Here is a 24,080-nt window from a genome sequence, read left to right as displayed (position 1 = left end):
GACTAGTGTTGTCCGAAAGCTCTGGTTCTAGTGTTGGCTGTTTACTTACGTTTACTTTTTAGCTGTTGCTTATCATTTTTGTATCTCTACTGAGATCCAGCCATTGTTTCCCACAGCATTGTTGTTTTCCAGTATTTTGCCTTTTAATCTATATATCTATATATCTATATATCTATATATCTATATATCTATATATCTATCTATATATCTATATATATATCTATATATATATATATATATATATATTCCTTGTAGTGTCCTTGTGAGTGTTGCAGAAAGCTGAACCGGCTTTAGCATATACATTATTTAATTATAGCTGGTTTTGTACACTGTAATTTTTTTTTTGTATGTACAGTGATCTTCAAAACAGATGTGCTAAATATGAGAGAAACTCTTATCAAAGACCTTAAAAACTAGTTTATAACATCGTTGGTTCTTATTATCTGGTAGCTCATGAGCTGTAATCCAAATGAACAAGCCAGTTACACTGCTGTCTCCGCAGCTAGCAGACTTGCCACAAGTCCCTTTCTTGTTCTCTAATTCTGGATAAAGCCACCGTACAAGTAACTTAATTTAGAGACAATAAATCTAGAATGGGAGGCCAAGCATATTATTTGGTATAGCCTGCACTAAAGATGAGTAACCCACATTTAGGGACTGGAATTAAGGCTACTAGGTATCGTGTGTGTCACTGGCAGCTGTCTTGGATATGGCAAGCCACATTTCAAAAAGGCAAGCGCTAGATTGATAATAATAGCCAACAACAAATGGGCCGGTAATTCTTTTGATAGCATCCCAGTGAGTTTTAAACATTAATTTTTCCGTTGTATCAAGATTGAGAGAGAATTTCCAGTCAACCAAAGCAATAATACAAAACCCAACGTTAAGAAAGAAATAGAATAGTACAACTTGGGAAAACAAATTTGGTTTCTCTATCGTAAACGACCTTAAACGTAACACTTTCAGTAGGAAAAGTGTTTGCATAATCAACACCACATTGCTTAAGAAGTCTGATATAATTTCTATAGTAAGTATGCCCTTGTTTGGGTCATCATGCTCTTTGAGTATAATTAAACTTAGAGTGGCGTAAACTCTCTGAAAACAATAAGTCATAAACAACATAAGGAGAATTAATTCTTCTGAATTGTATGACGAAACAGACATAGTTGAGATGTTCGTGTCACTTTTCTTAATTCTTATATAAAGAATTATAGAACACGTTAGCATACTAGCATCAAGGAGGATGCGCAACGTTGCATAATTATAATCAACACGAATGAATTTTTTCTGTAAAACGAAATTATACGTCAGTAACATTGAAAATATTGTAAAACTCAAAACAATGCTTCCAAACATTAGGCCGGTCTTACAGCTCTTGTGCAAGGAAAAGTTCCTTCTTATATTTTGATTGATGACGGGGTCAACGTTTTGACCGATGTTCTTCCACATCATAAACAAAATTGCCGTCGATATGAAAATATACTGCATGTTGCACACATCCGTCAGAATTTTAACTTCTTTAGTAGCGCTACCAAGCTCTGGAATGGTAAAGATAGTACCTTACCTTACATTCTTAGAATAATATCAAAGAGTATAAATAGAACAAGAGAGCAAAGTCCCGTTCGTAAAAACGTCATGCCTGTGTAGGACGCCAACTAACGGTTGTATATTCTTTTTATTACCCAGTGCAGCGCTGCGCAGCGCGGTAGTAGATGTGTATAAGAGACAGCTCCCAATGAGCGTTGTTGGCTCTCTTGTTCTATTTATACTCTTTGATAATATCTATGCTTCATAAATTAATTCTCTTTATTAAATCGCAAACAGTCGGTGCGGAGGATTCACGCGCACCGGCTAGCTGGTGGCGGCACTCCACTAAAGACAAAAACAATTTGTATGAAGGTGAGGCTACTTACCTTCATAATGTTGAAATGTTTTAGTACTAAACTATTCTCAAGTTATAAATTTCATATATTTGATCCAGTTAATAAATAAATTAATATATAACAGCATAATTGAAAAAAATTGTCTCAGACAACAGGCATTGTTGCACGAGCCCCTAAAATATTTTGATAACTCATGTTTGCTTTACCCGTGCAGTTTGCAATGCAAGAATAACCTTTCATCTCCGTAATGTAGAAGTTCTTGTACAACCACAAGCTTATACCGGTCACTATGAGGTGCATAAACCCAAATCTAGGGAGTCAAATTCATAAATATTAATCATAGTTGTAATAAAAAAAAAAGACATAAAAAAAGACATTCTGTTTTTTGAACAACACACTTTCAAGCGCCGATAATAATTTACATTGTTAGATATTAGCCAGGCTCCGGAGGAAAAAAAAATATGTTGTACATCTAATTTTTCTAATGTGGAAAAGGGAGGGTTACGCCCCTTTCCCCCAGTTTTAAACATTCAAAAATCTTTATCTTATTAACCGCTCCCGAGTTTTTGATATAATATGCTTTCTGTGTCTAAATGTTGGTCTGTACAAAAAAACCTCGAAAAGAAACCTATAGATGGGCTTCTTTTTTAGGTCTTTGAAAGATGGGCTTCTTTTGTTGGGTTAACCTCACTGGGCATAAATTGCCGATAAACGGTGCGATGTTGGTTTTTTTGTTCGGTTAGGTTTCAAGTGTTCTGTGAGTTTAGGTTCATGGCTTGTGTTTTTATTTTTGTACGTTCCCTTTCGTTGTTGTCAAGCGCCTCGAGGTTGGCTTCAACAGGAGGCGCTTTACAAATCGCAAACAATAATAATAATAATAATAATAATAATAATAATAATAATAATAAAATAATAATAATAATTTATTATAATAAATTATAATTTATTTTATCATTATTATTATTATTATTATTATTATTATTATTATTATTATTCCAAAGCACAAATAAAGAATAAAATTAAGTTTTATATTGACTGGGGAACCAACATGAACACCGGTAAAATGAAGAAAATCTTGAAGAAATGGGGCAGGTAGTCACATTATAATCTTTCTTTTTAATTTTTTTTTTACAATACCTTCTAAATAAGTGCGTTCGCTGGACACAGATATTTGAAAAATTTATGATGTAGGCAATCTCAGTTATGACAAAGACAATCGCGACGGCATCAGAGGTTCCCGGGTACAGGCTCTCTGAGCTACAGCATGTATATGTATGCAGAATGGTGATAGCATAGCTAAGAGATCCGATGAAACCAAAAACCACAATACCAGCTGAAATAATAAATAGAAATAGGCTGTAGGCATGTGTGATGTATAAAGGCAGGCTGGAGGTGAATTCAAAGGGAGCAGTTGCAGCGCAGCGTAAGAAATTCCCCGACGAAGGGACTAATTTCTCATACAAATTTCCCACCCTTTTGCATTAAAATATAAAAATAGGCACCATTATTAGATGCCCGGATGTACTCTCTCGGGACTGAATAGAATAATGCATGTTCCCCGACGAAACAATTCGCTCCTTTTTCCAGATGTGAAATCCAGGTTCCCTGGTACGGGGTTCTGTGTCCCTTAGGTGACCTCGCTGGCGCTGTCACTGAAATGGAAGATGGGATCAAGTATAGGCCTACAAGTTGGTCACCGGATTCCATCTGTGCGATACCATTCTAAAAATGGTGTTATGAAATGTGTGTTGCATGGTTAATGCCGGGTAACAGTTTTTATATCCTTGTATTGCCGTTTATTACTTAGTATTTATTGGCTGTTTTATGTGTAATTATATGTCTGCGTAGGCCCTGATTTCAGTGTTTAATTTTAGTTATAATTATTGATTATGTCTGTAATTATGTGACTGTGACTGAGTCAAGTAGACTGGTCTCCCTTGGGGCCTGGGTACAGCAGATTAAAAAGTAAAACATATTGAAAAAAATATTTAAATTAAAATAATTTTGTGTATTTAAAGTAAATTCTTTTATCAGCTATTTTTGGTAACCATAGTGATCTAATTAGTATGTGTGATGTACGGTACCATAGAAAATAAAACTTAAAAACATTGTGTTTGATGTATTTACTTTACCTACATCAAAACTGTCCACACGCATCTCAAACGCGTCCACACGCAACTCATTCCCACCTGTGCTGCGGCTGAGGTGGTAAATTTGGGGAAATTGTACCTCTAAATTGCCGGATACACTCTTATGTAGTAAAATTCATCATCATTAATCTAATTAAACGCTGTGATGTACCGGTACCATAGAAATAAAACTTTATTTTCTTCGATGTATTTACTTTACTTTATCTAATTCATGTACCGAAAACCAATCTTTTCTTTGCACGCTTTTTCTTATACTTCTCAAATTATAATAAAGGCACGCGCATTCGAGTCGCGTATTTTAGGTAATTCAGATGTTTGTGAGATACCAGCATCTTGCTGTAAGATAAGATGTACTCTGGCTGTAGAGCGCTCTCTCGTTAACCTAGGTCATTTATGCAGTTTATTTTAACAATTTTCTGGCATATCCTCTTGACTCACGAAATGTGAGGGTTTGTCCCCCTTCCTCATGATCTGCTTCCACTGGTGCGTGAGAGTCCACATTACCTCAGCCCTAACATGATTGGGACCTTCTGAACCTCCCTGCATCCGCCCCAGGGTTCCCTTTAATTTTAAAAAACATACTGTACATTTTAATTTAAAGTCTGAGCTCATGCAGGTGTTACTTCCGGCTACAGTGGTGCTTTAGCCATAGAATTAAATTTCTCAGCCCCATTCATGGTACGTGGAACTGAGATGGTCTGGACCGCCTGTAAAAATCAGCTAAGGATTGTGATGAATATATTGACCTAAATTTACACAGTACATAGTGTGCTGTACTTACCTTTAAAATATTTGCTACTAATAAAAATGCTGCAGTTATCACGTGGCTCAATGGTTCTACGATAAAGCGTGTCTGCAAACATCCACAAAATTCCAATTGTCGACAAAAATATTGAAAAAACATTTAAAGATTTGTCGCTCACATGGTTTTCGTTTGATTTTTTATGGTGGTAGGTACCATTGTTGTAGGTATCAAGGTGGTAGACGTAATTTCCGGTCAACAAAACCACTAGAAGCAACACCAAAATCATTCCATAGATACCACTGAGTAGGGCGTGTAGCTTGAAGCTGAAAAAGATGGTCGAAATTCTCTGCACAATTTACATAATCTACAGAGATATATAAGGGAACTGCATAATGTTGAAAAAAGATCAAGACCTATACTTCTACTATCAGCCAATAAGCCACTTTTCCTAATGTAAATAATACAACAATAATCATATTAATAACAATGTAGATATAATAAAAATTAAATAATATTAATGACAACAACAACAATGATAAATATAATGATAATAATAGTAACAACTCCATTTATGTTAATACATCATTATTATTATTGTTTTAACTGGTAGTCATGTCCTAAAGTTTGTTTTATACAAACTTATTTTTACCTCCTACCGCACACTTTTTTCTCTCTGATTTTATGTAGAAAGATGTAATCTTTAATGTTTACTGTTTAATTAATTTATATGTTGTGTGTGGTAAAAACAATAAAAACAAACACAAATGGTGGTAATATTTATAATGATAAACGTCCTGTATTAATAATATATATATATAGTATTAAATAATACACTAGAAGTCGATAGTCATTTTTGTCTACTTTGTACCTGCTCATTAGCGGTATCTGTCGTCTCATAGGAGGAGTTATAAGTGGTATTCTTTCTTCATCCGCAGTGCTTTCATCGTCATCGCTTAGACATTTACTACGTTTTGTTAGATATGAAGCCATTCTTGATTATTATTACCTGTAATTGAATATTGGCGGTTAGGAATGTAAAGTAGAAAAATTCAAATTCTTACTGCGATCTTACCGACCTGCGGTCGTATCCGACTGGAAGTAGGACCTGCCGTCGTGTCATTTATTGATGGAAAGTAATAATGACCACTTTATAGCCAAATGATTACGACACGTGTGAGAGCGACTACGATCAGACTGGCGACCAGTACTGACCACAATAATATTTTAACATGTTGAAAACTCCGCGACCATCCACGAACTCTCCCTTGTCACGAGCAAGTTACACTATCACGACCTGGCCACGACGGTGTCGGTCGTAGTGTAGGTCGTGATAGTGCGAGAATAGCTTAACCGACCGCGCCATTCATGCGACGTGCCGTAGTTGTATGGCAATAATGTACAGTAATTTTTAAATAATTAGACTGTTTATTTGTATTATTTAGAATGATCATTTGTTCCAAGTTAAAATATTTAAAATTGAAAAGAAAAATAAAATTCTTAAAATTGGGAAAAAAAAAAAAAAAAAAAAAAAATGAATACCAAGACGCACTTTGAACTCACGATTCACGGTTCTTTAGAACACATCCTTAACCGAAGGTCGCGGGTTCGAATCGCTCCTCGGTGTTAATTTTCCTTTTTAATGAGAACTCTTTAACAAAATGAAAAATAAATAAAATACGCGATTCAAACTTGCTAAATACGCGAACAGATCCTCAACCGACCGCGTCATTCATGCGATGCACACTATTACGGTAGGGGTAAGTGTAATGTACAGTCCTTGCTGAAACTCCTGTTTTGTTTTGTAGGTGTATAACGGGAACCCTGGGGTCCAACTTAAAGAAAGGGCGATGAACGTTTGTTTGAAATCCCCAGCTCTAGTTTATGTACGTGTACAAAATTTCCTGCACGTCCGTTCAAAGCGGGCGACGTTGGACGCTTTTAAAGTTTGAAACCCCTGTTTTGTTTTGTAGGTGTAGGGGGAAACATGGGGTCCAACTTTAAAAAGGGCGATGAACGTTTGTTGGAAATCACCTCTAGTTTATGTTTCATGCCGTAAGGTATGAATAGTACGATGACAAATACGCATTAGCTAAACTTAACAAGATAATGAACGACACATCTCATCCACTACACAATGAATTTACTTTAAACAACTCAGGCTTCCGTCTAAAAGACTAAATGTACAACTCACCACACGTTGCCGTTATATAGAAACTCCTTTGTTCCCAACATTCATAATAATAATAATGTTAACAGATAATTGTGGTTTTAAGTGAAATTTTGACCTAATTTAATTAGGTTTAATGTGTAATATTGAACAATGTTTTATATTCTTTTTGTTAAGATAGCCTATTGTTTGGTGCTCATAGTTTCATATCCTTGTCATCTTTTATACTTATTACTGTATATGTTCTTAACACTTGTAACACTGCAAGTGGAACGCAATTTTATGGGTTTTTCAGACGATAAAATTATCTTGAACCTTGAATTTTTTATACTGGTTGTACAGTAGCAAAGAATAGGCTAGGCCTGGATCTGGTCGTGGCTTGAACTCAGCGCGAGAGATGTTGCGTGCATGGCGTCGTCGTCGCGCTCGGTTCTCAAAATTTCGGTCGGTCGCGGAGGGCAACACAACATATGTCTACGCATACACAAGCTATACTTAGGTTATTACACAACATTGCATTCTGCATTTTTTTCCCTCATGACCATCTGAAAATGATTTAAGATATTATAAAAATGTCTATAATGATTATGATAATGGTGATTAATGATCATGATTAAAATATTAGGGTTATAATGATCTCATTAATTTCATTCAAATTATCCATACTTTTAAGGTACACACATACGTAAAAAACATAACAGTTTCAAATGTGTGGATGGAAGTCTGCTGTGTGTGTGTGTGTGTGTGTGTGTGCTGTCTCTTATACACATCTAGATGTGTATAAGAGACAGATATATATATATATAACAGACGAGTTTTAGGCACGAATAAAGTACAATAAGTTAAAGCGAAAAAATGTAATCAATAAAAACTGATTTAAAGCCCCGGTGCCAGCCAACATTTCCAATTTCAAATTATATGGAATTGAAAACAAAATAGACAATTTAATCTTTAAAACTAATTTATATGATGATATCAGAGGCCTTCTACCTGAAATTATCACAATGAGAACACAATAACCTGTTAGTAAATTGAATACCGAATACTATCCTACCTTTGAGATCTATTGTAAGTTGACTGAAGAATGGTAATATTGTACTGTATAAAGGGATTCAGAAGAACACCAATTCAAAAGCGTGATGTCATGCAACTTACTGGCAGACTATTTGAAACAAATTTTGCATAATTTACAGAATTCTTGATAATTATCCACGACCTCCACACACCGTAGGCAATTCAAATACAATCGTCAGGTTGGTCAAACAGGAAACAAACATCCATTGAAACCGATACTTCTTGCACGATGGTTAACAACTTGCATATATTTAGAAACAATCATAAAAGAGAAGTAATGAAAACTTGAACTAAACAAATTCTAATTAAAAGTAACATACATCATCATCAAAACTAATGTTGAATTTATGGTGCAAATGTTTATTTTTCTGATTGTCATCCGCTCAGTAAGTAAGTAGCCGGCAACATTAAAATATGTTTAGTTTCTCTATCCTCTGGTTTTGCATTAACCGCTCATAATGAAATCAGAAAGTAGTTGGTAATTAATGGTATTTTATTGATTTTCGCAATGACTTAACAATGCTTACATTTCAGTTTATCACGGTTTTCAGAACTCTTAAAAGATGCCGCTTTACATTCATATCATATTTATTTACAGATTATTGTTGAAATAATTCCATACATAATAATTATAGCCACGACCTATAACACATATAATTTTGAGTGTTTGTTAATATTTACCACAAAAAAAAAAATCATCACAGTTCTCCGTTAGAACGTGTAGCTATATGTACAAATGAATTTAAAAAGTCTGATGCATGGTTCATTACTACAGTATATGCGTATTTGAGATTTTACAAACATTAAATCCCAGAATAACGTCGTGCTTTCGTTTTAGAAAATACTGGCAGCCAATATGTTGAGCACATCGCAGAATGGTGACTTTAATACGGACATTGTATACTATGAACACGTAAGCCTTTTCATTCACCAATACAAATTTACATAATAAATTGGAGTCATATAATATTGTACAAATTCAAAAATATACATTGTTTATTGAATGGTGCTATAGGTGGTGGTTGAGATGTCTGCCTTCAAAACTGGATTTGTCTAATGACGAGATTTAGTTTAAAAAGCAACACATTATTCAGTCACAGTTTGATATGAATAGAAATTATAAATAAATACTGTACATTAAAAATGAATTTGTGCATTTTAGCACAGTCAGTGAGTTTCCATACAAACACAGGTACACAGCCTTGAATATCAGATTGGTAGAGCACCAGTATGATATACAGTATTAAATAATACAAACAAGGATATAAAGAAACTTATGCAAAATCAAATAATACAACAAACATCAAGAGTTTTTAAATAGTATAAAAAATAATTTACAATATATATATTATTGAATTTGCTTGCGTATTTTCACATTCAAGTTAAAATGTAATCACTAAAACACAGTTAAAATGAATTGGTTTTAAAAGGTTACTTTACAAATACCATAAAACGATTTTACATTATATCCTCTTAAAGATTTATAGATAAGTCAAACAGTGGATACTTTCAATACTGTATTTTATCAATAACGATTTCACATTTGTTTTCCTTTTACCCTGTGATAATGGTGTTTCTGCATTTACATATCTTAGGCCTATTATACTATATCATATCTGATGTCTACAACCACAATGTTATTTAAACTTACTCCAACATTTCGTCGATGTTATCAACGTGACTCATCTGTTGTTGATAACATCTACAAAAGCTCACAGTAAGTTTACATGCATTGTGCTTGGTTTAATATTGATAAAATTATAATTACACAACATACATTATAAAATAATTCTATAAAATGGAACATACAATTATAAATGCACCAGAATGTGCGTCAATAGGTTACAAATAATATCTGAACAGACACATCAACAAATCTGACACAGACATACATACTCACAAAGGATTTGATAACATAATACAATATTTGTGTACAGTAAAACTTAAGTTTTTTTAAAGCAATAATGATTGGCCATCATTTTTTTTTGGTAATAAAAATAGTTTTGTACACCTCGAATTAGTATAGCAAACCTTTTTAAAACTTTTTTTGATTTGTTATTCATAAAATACTGTAAAAAGTATAGTAGCACCCATACTGATGATATCGAGTTTTAAGAAGTAAATGATGTTTTTTCATTTTGGCGAGAGTGGTAGAAGTCTTAAGTATTTATCAATAATACTGTTGGCATATTGTTGGTCACTTGGACTTAAACCAACTTTATGTTTATACACTTTGGCTGGTAATGAACTAACAGGTGAATGATTTTTAATAGTTAGGCCAGATCCAGATGAATTGATTATTTCTTCTGCCATTATTTCCTCCACTCCCCTGACTTGTGTTGGCTTAACTCCTGACTCCTCTGATATATTTGGAAGACACTCCACATAGACACCAGTTGACTTCATTTCTACATGATTTGCAGATCTTTCTGAGTAATTATCCTTGGATGTACTGGCACATGGTGATTCCTTGTGTAAACTGCTGTCAGTATCTGAGAAAAGTTCAGGAAAAGCTTTGACGAAATTTTGTGGTGTGATACTGAGTTTATCATTTGAGTTGATACTTTTTGGTGATGTGTCATGAAGTCTCTCTGGATCTTCTATCTGATCAGGAAGTTCCTTGAACTCGTCATCAGTGGCATCACTCCCATCTGATAAGTTAGTAATTAATCTCTTTACATCGCTAAATACTGGAAGGCTAGATGGAAAAGGAAATACTGGTGGAGACTTTGGAGTGGAAGAGTTTGTGAAATATGTAGTGGAAGTCACGGCAGTTGAGGTAACTGGAGTATTCTTCAGAAGGTGAGAAGTTCCCAAAGCAAGTCTTGGAGAATTAACATTCAAGGTGTCTTGTGTGAGAGTTGTTTCACCATCTATGTCTTCAACACCTGTCTTTACACTTAAGCACCTACACTGATCATCTTTAAATGTATCATCAAAGACATCTTCTTTTGAAGGTTTCTGTTCTATGGATGACCCAGTAGCTGAGCTTTCTTCAAAACGAGGTGGCGACTTTTCGGCCTTTGATACAATCAGCCCACCAAGGCTCAATTTTCTTTCACGACTGACTCCTCTGAGATCATCAATGCTGCCAGTCTCTTCTACAGAACTGACACTGATAGTTGTTTTACGTATTGGACTTGGCAATGCTGGAAACACATCATCTTTAGAGTCCATACTAAATCCACTTACTGAACTACTAGCATCACTTGCATTTCTGGTTTTTACCTTGAGGTGTAATAATTCCATAGATTCAGAATCAGTATAGTCAATAGTAGTTGTGTCATCACTAGCAGCATCAAAAGTTGACATCCTAATCTTACTACCTATACTAATATTATCCCCAGCACCTTCTCCAGAGTTAATCTGATTAACTGATATCAAATGGTCTCTTGTACTGATGCACGCACTTGCACTTTCTGTTGCCATGTGGGATAAACCTTGACCATCACATCTATCACTTTGAAATTCATGTGATCTCGGAAATCTGCTTTCTTCTGATGAGCTGTACAATTCATCGCTATGTAATGCAAATGACATCAAATGGCGTTGCTGAACAAGAGAAGCATTCATTCTATACTGCCTGACCTCTTCTCTTAAAATCTCCCTGTCTTCTTCAGCCAACAGAAGTCTTTCTCTGAGTAAGGCATTATCTTCATCAAGTTTTTTCAGAAGTTCCAAATATTTTGCATCTGCAGCAACATCTGGTACTGCCATTGCTTGATGCGACACAGTTGACCTTTCAACTCGTCCGAACCCAATATTATTTTCAGCATACACAAGAAGACTTTCTAACCTTTGACATCTATTCAAATTAGTATTTGCTTCTAGTTTACTTGTGTCAGCACTCATTTTCAACAATTTTTTCTCTTGTTTCAACCTAAAAATTTCATTTCGTGATTTTTTCAAGTTCTCTGTAGTTTTTGCAAGTTCCATTTCTAGTTTTTTGTTTACAGTTGTAAGATCATAATCGATGTCTTTGGCAAGTACCACCGAAATAGAGTTGTGCATATCTTTAGTATTTGGAAGCTCAGAATAATTGTCTGAAGAAATTCTGTCTGAAATTGTACCATTTCTGTCATGAAATTTACCTTCACTGCAAAATGTATTACCCTTTAAGTACCTATCACTTTCTTTTGTTGTTAGTTTCAATCGATAATTATCAGCAGTTAAATGTTCAACTTCTGCCTGCAGCCTATCAACAGATACCTTCAAACGGTCAATTGCTTTTTTATCATTTGTAGCTTCAGTTTTTATTATCACAGCCTCGCGAAATAATCTACGGTTTTCATTTCGTAGTACTTGAAGTTCCTGGACTAACTTGGGTATAACATCATTTGGACTGCCATTATCTTTTTCTTTAGTCTGAAGTTCTTGGATTAAGTAAAGCTCTCTCAGCTGTGATTGGTCAAGTTCTTTCTTAAGATGGCGACAAGCTTTAGCAATAGCATCAAGAACGTTCAATAGCTCATCTTCAGGGTTTATTGCTCTCCCGATTCGCCTTTGAATTGTTTGAACTGAAGCATAATGAAAATGTTTTATTTTACTTGATATTCAAAAACCACAAATGTTTTAGAGAAAAATTGCCTTTTTAATAAAATTTATTTCACTATTGCTGTAGTAAGTGGTCTCTACCAAATTTCCATCATGATCATCATCATTATTGTTTCTAAGAGATTAGAAAGTATCTTACCAGATCGGCCATCCATTTTTTCTTCATCTAGCTCAAAATCAAGTCTTCTTTCTTCCAGCATTCTTTCAATGTTCCTGGCAGCAGACATCTTGATATCAGGAGTGAAACTATCTGTTGGAGCAGCCTCAGGAAGAATAGCATTTGAACAAGTGTCTGAGTGCAATTGTTGGCATAAGCTGGTTTTGTGAGCTCGTGTGTCTTCTTCATCATTACCTTCCACGGACGTAACACCAAATTCGTTTTCATCAAGCATTCCGTCACAGCTTACATCCTTTCATAATTAAATAAAAGATAAAAATATTATAAGTATTAGTATAAGGAAAAAAGTTAAATATATTCAATGTTTCTATAATGTTATGGAATAAAGAGAATCCTATGAAAAATACAAATAATAAATAATAATATTAATGATAATGATAAAATGATGATAAAAATAAAAATGATGATGATTATTATGATAATAACAATAAAAACAATAGAAATAACATTCTCATTACCCAGGTGCCTGTATTAGACACCTATGGAACACATACTCAGCTCCCTTGTGATTATGTCATTCTAACCCTACCACTGCCCACAAAAGTCGACCAAATAAAAAATTTAAAAAAAACGAATCTGAGGATTCAACCCCTAACCTTATGTTTGAGAGCCCAAATGGCAACTGTTGTGCTGACTGCTCTAACAATTTATATTCCTAATAATCAGTTCGAAATTATCTAAAGTTCAGAATATAATATGTATAATTAGGTATGAATTCTCAGTTTCACAACTCAACATTGAACTTTACTAACCAACAGAGTATTCTGAACAATGTTGAAAATCATGAAATGTTGCCCTCTATTGAGGAACTTAAAGCTGTGACTGGTTGATGCTAAATTAAGTATCTGTTGCCACATACAAAAATAAATCTAAAGTCCACAATATGGTATGTATAATTAGGTATGAATTCTCAGTTTCACAATTCAATATTGAACTTTACTAACCAACAGAGTATTCTGAACAATGTTGAAAATTCGGGAACGTCGCCCTCTATTGAGGAACTTAAAGCTGTGACTGGTTGATGCTAAATTATGTATCTGTTGCCACATGCAAAAATAAATAATAATTAAAATGCATGTTAATAAAGAACATAAGACAATTAAATGAAAGTATATATTAGTAACTGATTATGATTTAGTAACAAGCATAATATTCAATAAGTGAATATCAATTGTTATAAATAAATTTAACTAACATGCTGTACCATAATATGTGACATGCTAACATTTTTGAAAAAATTATATTTAAGTTGAAAGATTAAAAGTTATCAGGTTTGATATTTCGCCTGCATTGCTCATATACTATTTGTATTAACCGACAAACATTTGAAATATATTACTAAGCACATTTTGGAACTGTTCAATGTATACATTTATGCTTTACTGTACAACTTTCTCATTATTAAATATAGAAAACTAATAAACCCAATAACTTATATATAAGACCAGTTCATTATACAATAAAATTATATATTGCTAATGGTACAATTAGGAACAACATAAAAGATAGATTTTGTGTACATGAAACAGAAATGTATTTAAAATAGCATTGACAAAATAAATAAAACAAGAATTACAATGTTACAAGTACAATGCCAATAGTAGTACAGTAATTGGTATTAATTGTGTTAATTGCATCTTAATTTTGTTATTTTACACTTGCAACTTCTAATAGTATTTGCCTACCTGAGCCATGCTCAAACCATGTGAACTTGCTGTAAGGAGAGGTAAGGAGGGTGATGACTCTAGTAACATAGAATTTAAATGGCCAACCTTGAAAATAATAAAAAGAATAACTGTGAAATATAGTAAAATACAAAAATTTGAAAAAACCAAACATCTTTTAGAGTAGCTGGGCATATCCCTAATTAACTGAATCCTTGCTGAGCTATGGTGCTCATATGGGCTGGAGCTTATCCCCAGTTTCAGGAAGCGTGATGTGAATGAAAGCGTGATGCGAATGAAAGCGTGATGCTCCCCCTGGGTGGGATGCTGGTCCACTGCTGGTTACTCCTAGCAATTTGGTGCAACATTGATACAGCTGGGTTGACTGAAGCACAATCTAATATGATCTTCATTGCCACAATAAAATTTAATAAAATTCCATATAGAATTAAATTATGCATATGATATAAATAAGCTATACATTCAGATTGCAAAAATCCATAGAATTAATACTTACCTTTCTGCGTAGAAGTGCAATATATATCATTAATGAATGTTCGTCAATACTTCCAGTTATAACATCCGATGGACTTTAATAAAATAAGGAAAAATAAAATAGATCAGAATTTCAATAGTAAATCTTGAATCTTAAAGACGAGGGCGGCATTTTATAATAAGAATAAAAAGGGTCAAAAGGTCAGTCTTTATTGGTTTGTTAAAAATTAAAAGAATCTCCAAGAAACAGGAATGAATGAAGTTGTATTAATAATATCAATTGTAAATCTTGAATCTTTTAGACGAGGAGGTCGCTTTCCAGATTAATACAAAACAAAATGGCTGCCTAACAATTCTTTCAGATCCACAAGACAGTTAAGTTATAATTATTCAAGATGAGTACACCTTTTATAGTGAAATTGTGAGTGAAATAAAAGCTGAAAATACCTGATCAGTGTTTTCACAAGTCCAAATTTGTCTTCGGCAGCAAGGAGTGCATTGGTCAAATTCACTACAAATACATCCTGAGAAAATAATTATTTCAGTTTATTTCCATTTGCTTGAAAAAACAAAGTTTAAGCTAAAGTCTGGAAAACCACTAAACTAAAAATTGTTATTGTTCAATCAAAATAAGGTATAGCTTACTCCCCATTAAACAGACCACGCCTCCTCTCCCACACCACCCCTCACTCAGGGAATAATACATGCTTAAAATTCCTGAGAATAATAGCTTAAAATGGCCCAAAATTGTACAGCCTTTTTAAGCGCCAGGGCTCCAAGGCCCCACCTGGGCTGCACCCAGAGCCTGCTGATCTCCGTACGGAACTGTCAGATCCTCGTCAAAAAGGTTAGACTATCCTGTATAAGCAGACTTCGGTGGAACCTCAAACAAGACATGTTAAAATACTTCAGTTTTAATATGAGGTTTGACAATAGCAAGTTGAATCCAGTATATAACCTATCAGGTTAAAGCTTATAATGTGGAGAACATGAATTGATTAAAAAGTCAATTTTCATTTTTTGGTCACTTATGAAGGTTTGGGATGGCAAACCGCGTACAGTATATGAAAACTATTATTTTGACTGCAGAAAATATAAGGGTCAGATGCAAAAATATAGGAAAGGTATTATTAATGGCACCATTAACTTATATATTATAAATTAGATACCTGTACATGTTAATATAAAATAAAGTTCTCACCTTTTTCTCCTCGGCAAGTGCAAACGGTACATACTTTCCAATTAAGGTAGCAAGTTTGTTGTTACCACAGAAACTGAACAATTTAGAAAATAAAAAATTAATCAACTCAATTATTTATACTATTAATATTTTTTTACTATTAATCAATATTTATTAATGAAAAAAAATCTTTAATATATAAGATTTTCATATATTTCCTATACACTTTGCATTGCAGTCTATATAAATATATACTAAAGACTACCAAATCAATTTAAAGTATTAAATTATGTCACCTTTAAACACAAAGGAAAAAAATAGGCAACAGACATATAGAACACTATCAACCATTACCTCGTCATTAAAACTTTTATTAATACGCATTCAGATCAATTATAGAGAGAATTAAAGAAAAAGATAGAAGGCGAACTAGTGTTTTTACTCTCTCTTGTTTGATTATTTATAGATTGGCTGTGTATTGTAAATATGCCTGCACTTGTGAAAGTTGATTCAACTAATAAATACAGAAATTTGTGTTTATACAATATGCTATTAATACTGCTACTATGCATGTAAAATTGATACAGTATCTTTATGTAAAACTTCTATTATTTACTTTTGACAATCAAAATTCATTGTATTGTATAATAAACAATATGAGTGAAAGTCTTAACAATTGCTGGTACAATACAAAATCTATGAAGCAAGAATTAGCATTGCATTTGTGTAAAATGCTGCAGTACCCTCACCATTGATTAAGGTTACTATGGACATCGACTTGTGCTTCTGGAACAACTTCGTTAAACCACTCCAGAAGTCTCTGCTTGCCAACACGTACGGTTCTTTGTATTAATGGTAAATCTGAAAATGAACACAAAACATTTAGAATACTTCAGCAAAAGAAACACACAAAAACAATCCAGCAGGATTTTTAGAGGTCCTGGAAAGACCAAAGATGGAGATGGCAAGATATCCTGCCATTTCCGAAGAGGATAAGGATGCTGATGATTATGACGATGTTGACAATGACAATACTGACGATAAAAATGATAATGACCTCTTGGATGATTATATATTTATAGGTCTTGGCCTGATTTCTAAGGTTCTCGCCTGGTCACCCCTTTCCCCAAGAAGGTTGTATGGTAGGGTGGCATTTCCAGAATTAAGTACAAATATAATTGTTTTTATTTTTATGGGGGGGGGGGTGGCTGACTGGCAAATTTCTAACCCTTGAATTTTTCTATGGTGTGTGCTCTAGTTTACATGCAGTTGTGAAAATATGTTTATTACAATATGTACTCTACACATTGAGAAAGTCAGAAAACTAGAGGAAATATTAGCTGAGGGACAGATTGATGGTAGCTACATCTTACCTGGTGAATGCACAGTGCAATGTAGAATAATAGCCCACATAACATCCAATGTGCTCTTAAGTTCCCCACTCACAATTGCTGTAGCAACAAAAGAACACCAACACAAATAAAGCTCACATAAAGACCTTAATGACAACAACCGAAAGAGTGTTGTAAAATGAAGAATAAAAGATACACACTAACATTTTAAGACTAACTGGATTAGGGATAACATTTAAACCACAGATGGTATGTTTTGCAGACAATCACTTAATAATCAATCAATTAATCAATAAATTCATTTATCACTTAAACAATTAATCTATCACACAAACTATTAATCAATCACTCAAATCAATTAATTAATCAATCAATCAATCACTCAATTAATAAATCTAGTCACTCTACCATTAATAATAATTGTCAACTTGTATAGCGCATATTGTAACCCCCGGATCACTGGATCAAGCACATATGGAATACACACTCAAGCCCCATGGGGGAATTCCATAATGTCGCAGCTGTATTCAACACAGGCTGTGTTTGAACCTACCAGGTACCCACCCACTTGTACTCCTGGGTGCAGAGAGACAACTGTAGATAAAGTGCCTTGCCCAAGGACACAAGCGACGTGCACAGCGAGAGTTTTGAACCCCCTACCTCAAGGTTGGGAGTCCAAGCCACAACAGATGTGCCAACCACTTCTACATTACTATGCATGACTGAATTGACAATCTGTTTTTTAAAGTGTTCTGCAAACCTGCTTGGTGCAGAAGTTTGGACACCCACTTTTGTGTTGCGACCCATAGTTTTGCGAAGCATGGCTCTAGATAAGGTGGGTCAGATGAAAGTGTAATTTGTGAAAAAATATTTAAAAAATTGGAAGACTTTTTGTGACCAATTAATTCAATACACCCTTTGACCATTCCGCTTTACAAAAATTTGGTAACACAGTTACAAACATCATTCAAACATTAAAATAATACAATAGAAACAACTAGACATAATCAAGTGCCGAGATAATAATAAACAGCCAGGGAATATGAAAGGTCAAAAAAATGAAAAAGTGATGTGAATATTTGGGTAGCTTGTATACTAGACACAGGTAAACAAATAAGCCAAATTAAGTGCTAGGATAAAAAAAAAAAAAAATACAGAAGAAATATATTTTGCAAGGATTTTAAGTGCTTTGTTATGCAGACAGGCATTCTTACCTTCTGCAGTTGACTTCAGCTTTACTTCATGTCGTTTTAGGAAGTTAAGAACCAAACTGACATTTGATAAAGGCTCCTGATTCTGGTAAATAAAAAGAAAATATACTTTTATTGAATCAATTAATATTTGTGAAGTTAGTGTTCGACCCACTAGGTACATACTTATAGTATGTTGGTAAGAGACAACTTGAACAAAAATGTTTGCCCAAGGACACAAGCAAAATGGACAGCAAGAGGTTGAACCCCCAAACCGCCACTCTACACCCTTCCCAATGGCAGTCAACACATTAACCTTATCTTTCCTCCCAGTAGTTGACAATATGCAAACATTTTCTGTTAAACAATCTACTATATTTCTGGTAGGACTGGTACCAGTTTGTGTGGTACTGATAATTAAGTTCAATAAAATAAAAAAATGTTGTGACATAGAGATAAGTGAATAATTAATGTTGAACTGTCCTTAAACAGAGCCTAAATGAAAGGGAAATCCTAACCAGCACAAGGGCCCCCTTAGTTGAAAATTTAACAAAAATGGTGAAAAGAAAATAGCATTGCATTCTAATTAAGTAGGTGAGTGCCATTTTTTACCATCTAGGGATGCCACAAACATAAAGTTTTGTACCAGGGTGGGGTTGAGGTAGTTTGGACCCTCTATCTGTAACATGTCCACACCGAGTAACATCGCCACACCCCCCCCCCCACCCCGCCCTCAATTTTTCTCTTACCGTAACCTCCTGGAATAGATGAGATGTTGTCAAGGCATCAAGCAGCTTACATAGAATCTTGCCATCACTTAGCTCATGCAATCCCCCAATCAGAATGCCTTCTTCGCACAGCAGACTATTTGCCCAATCTGTATACATCTGCAACAGTTAAGATTTATTCATAAAATTCCATTGTAAATATACTGCTATAAGTTTTTACTGATCAATATACACTGCATAATAATTACATAATTTCTGTTTATCACCAAACATATAAAGTCAAATGAACAAATTTACGTCCCCTTCCTTCCCCCTCCCCCCACATGGGCAAGCATTGTTCCCCTTGCCATCAGAAGCCACACTAGACTGACGGATTAAAAATATTAATTTGAAAAATTATCAGAAACAAACAACCAATAAAAGTGATGAAGTTACTTTAGAGCAAAATATTTGCAAAAACAAAAATAATATTTATGTTAAAAACACTTTAATCTTGTCTTAAACAGCTCTGTCAGTGTTTATATATTTACAACACTTTGAATTTGTTGATTATTTGCCAAAATCTTGAAATGACTTGGATTGATAATACTCAACCAACTTTGAATTTAATTAAATTGCAACTTGTAGTAAAGAGGTAAGTTCATTAATTTGTCTACAATAATTTAAAATATAAGAATGTATGCAGTCTATTAATTAAACACTGCAGAACAGAGTGAACAGCCATTACTTTATTCAGATACGTACTGTAGCATACCATCCTAAAAACAGCATCAATGCCAAAAAAAAAAAAAGAAAACTGATTTTATAATTTATTCATATTCCCCACATTATAAACTTTAAAATGATGTGTCATTTACTGGAATTGACATTTGCCAAGATATGAGTAAGCATATTTTTTCGCTGTACTAATTACTAACAAATAGCGAGAGTATGCTGGTTTTAGGATGGCATGCCTTGATTGTCAAATGATTTTGACTCACTTTGTGTAAAATTGTATTCAAATTACATCGTGCTGCTAATTGTAGAGAGGTAAGCTCATTAATTTTCCTACAAAACTGTCAAATAAAAATATGGACAGTGTTTTTAAATATCCTACCTGCAGAACAGAGTTAAAAGCCATTGTTTTATTCAGCTGTGTACATTAATTTGCCAGATCAAAGCAATTTATCCTTGTTGTTAATGCCAAACTGTAAAAATGCGTGGAAGCCATCATTCAGGAATCTATGCCCTTTGACCTTTCATAATGATCTGCATCCTGTCAACAACTATGACTTCCTGATGAGATCAATTTAAGCATCAAGAGGCTGAAATATACAATAAAATATCATGAAATAAAAACACCTCTGAATACAAACTGAAGTTGTTATTCCAATAAATAAATATCCACTTTTCTTTATTTGAGTAGATTATTTACATCAGACATTGGCAATTATTTGTACACTGTATGATTCACATATAGCCAGCTCATTTTTCTGTCGATAAGTCATCAAGAACATGTATAAATTGAATACATCTGTAAAAAAAATACAAGTGTGTTGGCTACACAACAGTCAAACGGAAATGTTGTGTCTGACTGTGAATAGTTTCTACGACAGCATAATGTCTTATTTTATTTAAATTGTTTTCTTGAATCATATCTCTGCTGAAATTTAGACTCCGGAAGAAGACATTATTCTGTAGGAAAATACTATAGTTAAATGTAGCCTAAATTTAAGTTCCTATTTCAACAAAATAATAATTTTATATTTGTATACGTTTATGGCATTGATATTATTAAAAAGCCTAATTTCTTGTTCCCTAAATTGATATTTGATAATGCCAGTATAAGTAGGCTATATTTGAACAATATTTATTGATAAAAAAAATATATAATAAATTTAATGTATAACAAAATAAATTTATCAATATTATATATATTATTTGACCTGATATATCATAATTATAGTGACAATATAAATTTATAATAAAAATGCAACAAACAGTAACAATAACATTTTATTTTATTTTAAATGTGAGAACCTAATCTTCTTTCAATAAAAATTGAAAGTCAAATAATAATCAAAATGTACTCTAACAACAGTATTTTTGTAGATATTAACAATTGATAATATTTATAATTAATAAATATAACAATACAATTAAGTAATATTTGATTTAATATTAGAATCATTTACCATTAAAGAAAAAAAAACAATAATAACATAGAAAATATTTAAATAATAATTTAATATAAAATACTATTAATAAAGATGAAAAAATAAAATATGAAAAAAAGTGACAAAAAATAATGCATTAATAATGAATAAAATAAAGATTAAAATACCAGAAAATTCTGTCAATGGCATACTATATGGTACACTTCAAGCACTGTTTATTGAAAGGCAAACAAAGCCAAAGAAAGTGTTTACTGAGGTGAATTGATAGTACGCTTTATGTAGAACAGAAGGCAATATAATAAACCCCTAGCAAAGTCAATATAACTGAGTGCTGTACAACTTAACAACTGTTTGCTAGTAAATATTGATATAAACTGAAACATAAAGAGGTTTGCTGATAGGAATCACAAATAGCATTCTTACAGTACTGTATATATAGTGTAGAAGTGTACTGGCGCTTTAAAATAATCTCAGTTTAAATATTGCTTGTCAGACCTACTGTAGTCTACAGGCAGCACTCAATGTACTGTACTGTGTACATCAAATGCAAAGTGTGCTGTCATGAAATTCAATTGTATTGTGGCCTTGTTCATGGTGGTTACATTTATCAATACTTATGTCACGAATTCTGCAATTTTACCCTGAAACTTTCATTAGATCCTGAATGAAATCACGAAAGCTGTCTAAAAGGCATGGGTAGACTTTTAATACTGTTTCTTACAATTACAATGCAAACCAACTGCTGTCTGCTCATAACTGATGTATGTTGCAATCAAAATTTGGGTTGCAACATTTTTTTGAGAATTTTCATGCTATTCAAAATGCAAAGTTTCAATAACTAAACAATTTGATTTTTATTGGAAAAACTGGTGAGATGTACATATTCTAAACTATATCCAAGATTAGAATAATTAGAGGCCTAAGGGCCTGGCCTGGCCGCCCTAGCCTAGGCTAGGCCTTCGTCAGGCAAGCTGCTGACCATAGAGTCAGCTCTGCTGATGAAGAAGGGGGCAAAAAAAAGAGATCTAGGCCTTAGATGCCTAGCACATTCCTAATATAGTTAGGGCAGGGCTAGGCTAGGCTAGGAATGCCTTCCGGATACACAGTGCGCCTTGGGCCTACCCAAGGGGCATAGGCTTAGCCTATCTAGGGCACCACTCTAGGGAGCCTACTTTAGGCTACTACTAGGCCCACTAGGGAGTATGGTCGGAGCGGCCGCAAGGGAAAGCGGCCGCGAGTCGATACGCAGCAATTTGTATGGAGCGCCAAGCGTGCAGTATGCAAAATGTATGTTGGACAATGGGCATCAGAGTTCGATATTAATATTTTTTTAATCAATTATCAAATTAATTGAAATATTAAATTCAATCTGTTTGTGTCCTGAAAGAAATATAAAATAAAAGTTCATCATACACAAAAATCCGAACTGATAACATATAATAAATATCAATATACAGATCCTATGTTTAAATCCGTTCGTGTTCTGAAAGAAATATAAAATAAAAGTTCATTATACATAAAAATCCGAACTGATAACATATATAATAAATATCAATTTAATCATATCATAATTCAATTGTCATGTACGTACAAAAATGTTTCGATCTGTAATCAATCTGTAAACAAATCGATCTTTAATTAACTAGGGCCAAGAAGACTACGAGAAATAAAAAATATTCAATTATGAAAATTATACATTGATTTCTCTTCATTTTGAAACACTTGCCTGATGAAATAAAACCGAGTGAATACTAGAATTGACGAGTACGATATGAACGATATTGACCAACGGTATACAGTACCGTATCCCAATCAATCGGTATAGCCCTACTGGCGTTCCATACATTTTGAGCGCGGCCGCTTTCCCTTGCGGCCGCTAACTCCCCTACGAGTTAGTACTACTACTACTAGGCCCTAGCTAGGCCTAGAGTAATAATAATACTACTAAGGACACACGACCGTCGACGTCCAGAACCTAAGCCTAGTTAGTAACATATTTATTATTATTTAAATAGATGATGTCTAACTGTACGGTTAACAAATAAATAATGGTACGGATGGCTGTATTGGCCAATAAATCATATCAAACCAAGCAATTTCTTTAACTTGCCTTCGTTCTCGAAACAAAGAGAAAACCAGGCACCGACAAATCACATCAGATCGCTAGATCGCTAGCTATAATGGTACATGTCACCGGTCGAGTCTATACGCACGTTGACCAATGAACCATAACAGGGAAGTCACCCAATCAAATCAAAGCACAGTCTGTAATTGGTTTTTTTTACCACAAGTCGAAGAAAAGACAACATCTTTTAAAACATTGAGTAACCAATGGCCAGTTCAAATTTAACATATTTATCCTATAAAAAACAAATTCATAATAATAATAGTTCATTCATTCTTTTATATTTTTATATTATATATATATAGGCATATATATATATAGGTCTATATAGTTGTCCTCACACTGAGGAAGAACACAGGAGTGTTTGAAATATTTGTGAATTAATAAATTATATTGCTTCTAATATGTCTACAACTCATAGCTGTTTTATATTGCATAT

At 33.6% G+C, this 24,080-nt stretch overlaps 2 protein-coding genes across 4 annotated transcripts; both read right to left on the bottom strand.

Moving 5' to 3' along the window:
- Positions 1-252: 252 nt before the first annotated feature.
- On the bottom strand, positions 253-8,211 carry LOC117119407. The gene is made up of 6 exons (XM_033264216.1): positions 8,000-8,211; positions 5,647-5,784; positions 4,815-5,101; positions 3,021-3,216; positions 2,090-2,193; positions 253-1,538 (listed from the first exon to the last, which is right to left on the bottom strand). Exons 2-6 carry the CDS (start codon positions 5,766-5,768, stop codon positions 673-675), a joined length of 1,575 nt encoding a protein of 524 aa, XP_033120107.1. The 5' UTR covers positions 5,769-5,784; positions 8,000-8,211; the 3' UTR covers positions 253-672.
- Positions 8,212-8,491: 280 nt separating this feature from the next.
- Positions 8,492-20,663, bottom strand: LOC117119406. 3 transcript variants are annotated; one of them, XM_033264212.1, is made up of 12 exons: positions 20,457-20,663; positions 19,382-19,519; positions 18,657-18,738; positions 17,464-17,541; positions 16,840-16,951; positions 16,112-16,184; positions 15,358-15,434; positions 14,933-15,005; positions 14,437-14,523; positions 13,696-13,788; positions 12,713-12,983; positions 8,492-12,536 (listed from the first exon to the last, which is right to left on the bottom strand). In XM_033264212.1, exons 1-12 carry the CDS (start codon positions 20,478-20,480, stop codon positions 10,153-10,155), a joined length of 3,492 nt encoding a protein of 1,163 aa, XP_033120103.1. In that variant the 5' UTR covers positions 20,481-20,663; the 3' UTR covers positions 8,492-10,152. The 3 variants fall into 3 exon arrangements, with proteins under 3 accessions (XP_033120103.1, XP_033120104.1, XP_033120105.1); XM_033264213.1 differs by having other exon boundaries at positions 18,657-18,732; XM_033264214.1 differs by lacking the exon at positions 13,696-13,788.
- Positions 20,664-24,080: the final 3,417 nt, after the last annotated feature.

This window comes from Anneissia japonica, unplaced genomic scaffold (assembly GCF_011630105.1).
Source record: "Anneissia japonica isolate Jap-2015-1 unplaced genomic scaffold, ASM1163010v1 scaffold3293_len478364_cov160, whole genome shotgun sequence".
NCBI lineage: Eukaryota > Metazoa > Echinodermata > Crinoidea > Comatulida > Comatulidae > Anneissia > Anneissia japonica.
The sequence above is the reverse complement of the archived record's forward strand: the minus strand, read 5'-3'. Positions and strand labels throughout refer to the sequence as shown.

Excerpts from the sequence above, each read along its gene's own strand:
- LOC117119407 (XM_033264216.1), bottom strand. The coding sequence starts at position 5,768 with ATGGCTTCATATCTAACAAAACGTAGTAAATGTCTAAGCGATGACGAT. Across the intron at positions 3,217-4,814 it reads TAGTAGCAAATATTTTAAAG|CTGGTATTGTGGTTTTTGGT; the intron begins GTAAGTACAGCA and ends TTATTATTTCAG. Across the intron at positions 1,539-2,089 it reads TTGCATTGCAAACTGCACGG|AGCTTGGTAGCGCTACTAAA; the intron begins GTAAAGCAAACA and ends TTACCATTCCAG.
- LOC117119406 (XM_033264212.1), bottom strand. The coding sequence starts at position 20,480 with ATGGCTTTTAACTCTGTTCTGCAG. Across the intron at positions 18,739-19,381 it reads ATCTATTCCAGGAGGTTACG|AATCAGGAGCCTTTATCAAA; the intron begins GTAAGAGAAAAA and ends TTTATTTACCAG. Across the intron at positions 12,537-12,712 it reads AAAAATGGATGGCCGATCTG|TTCAAACAATTCAAAGGCGA; the intron begins GTAAGATACTTT and ends ATTATGCTTCAG.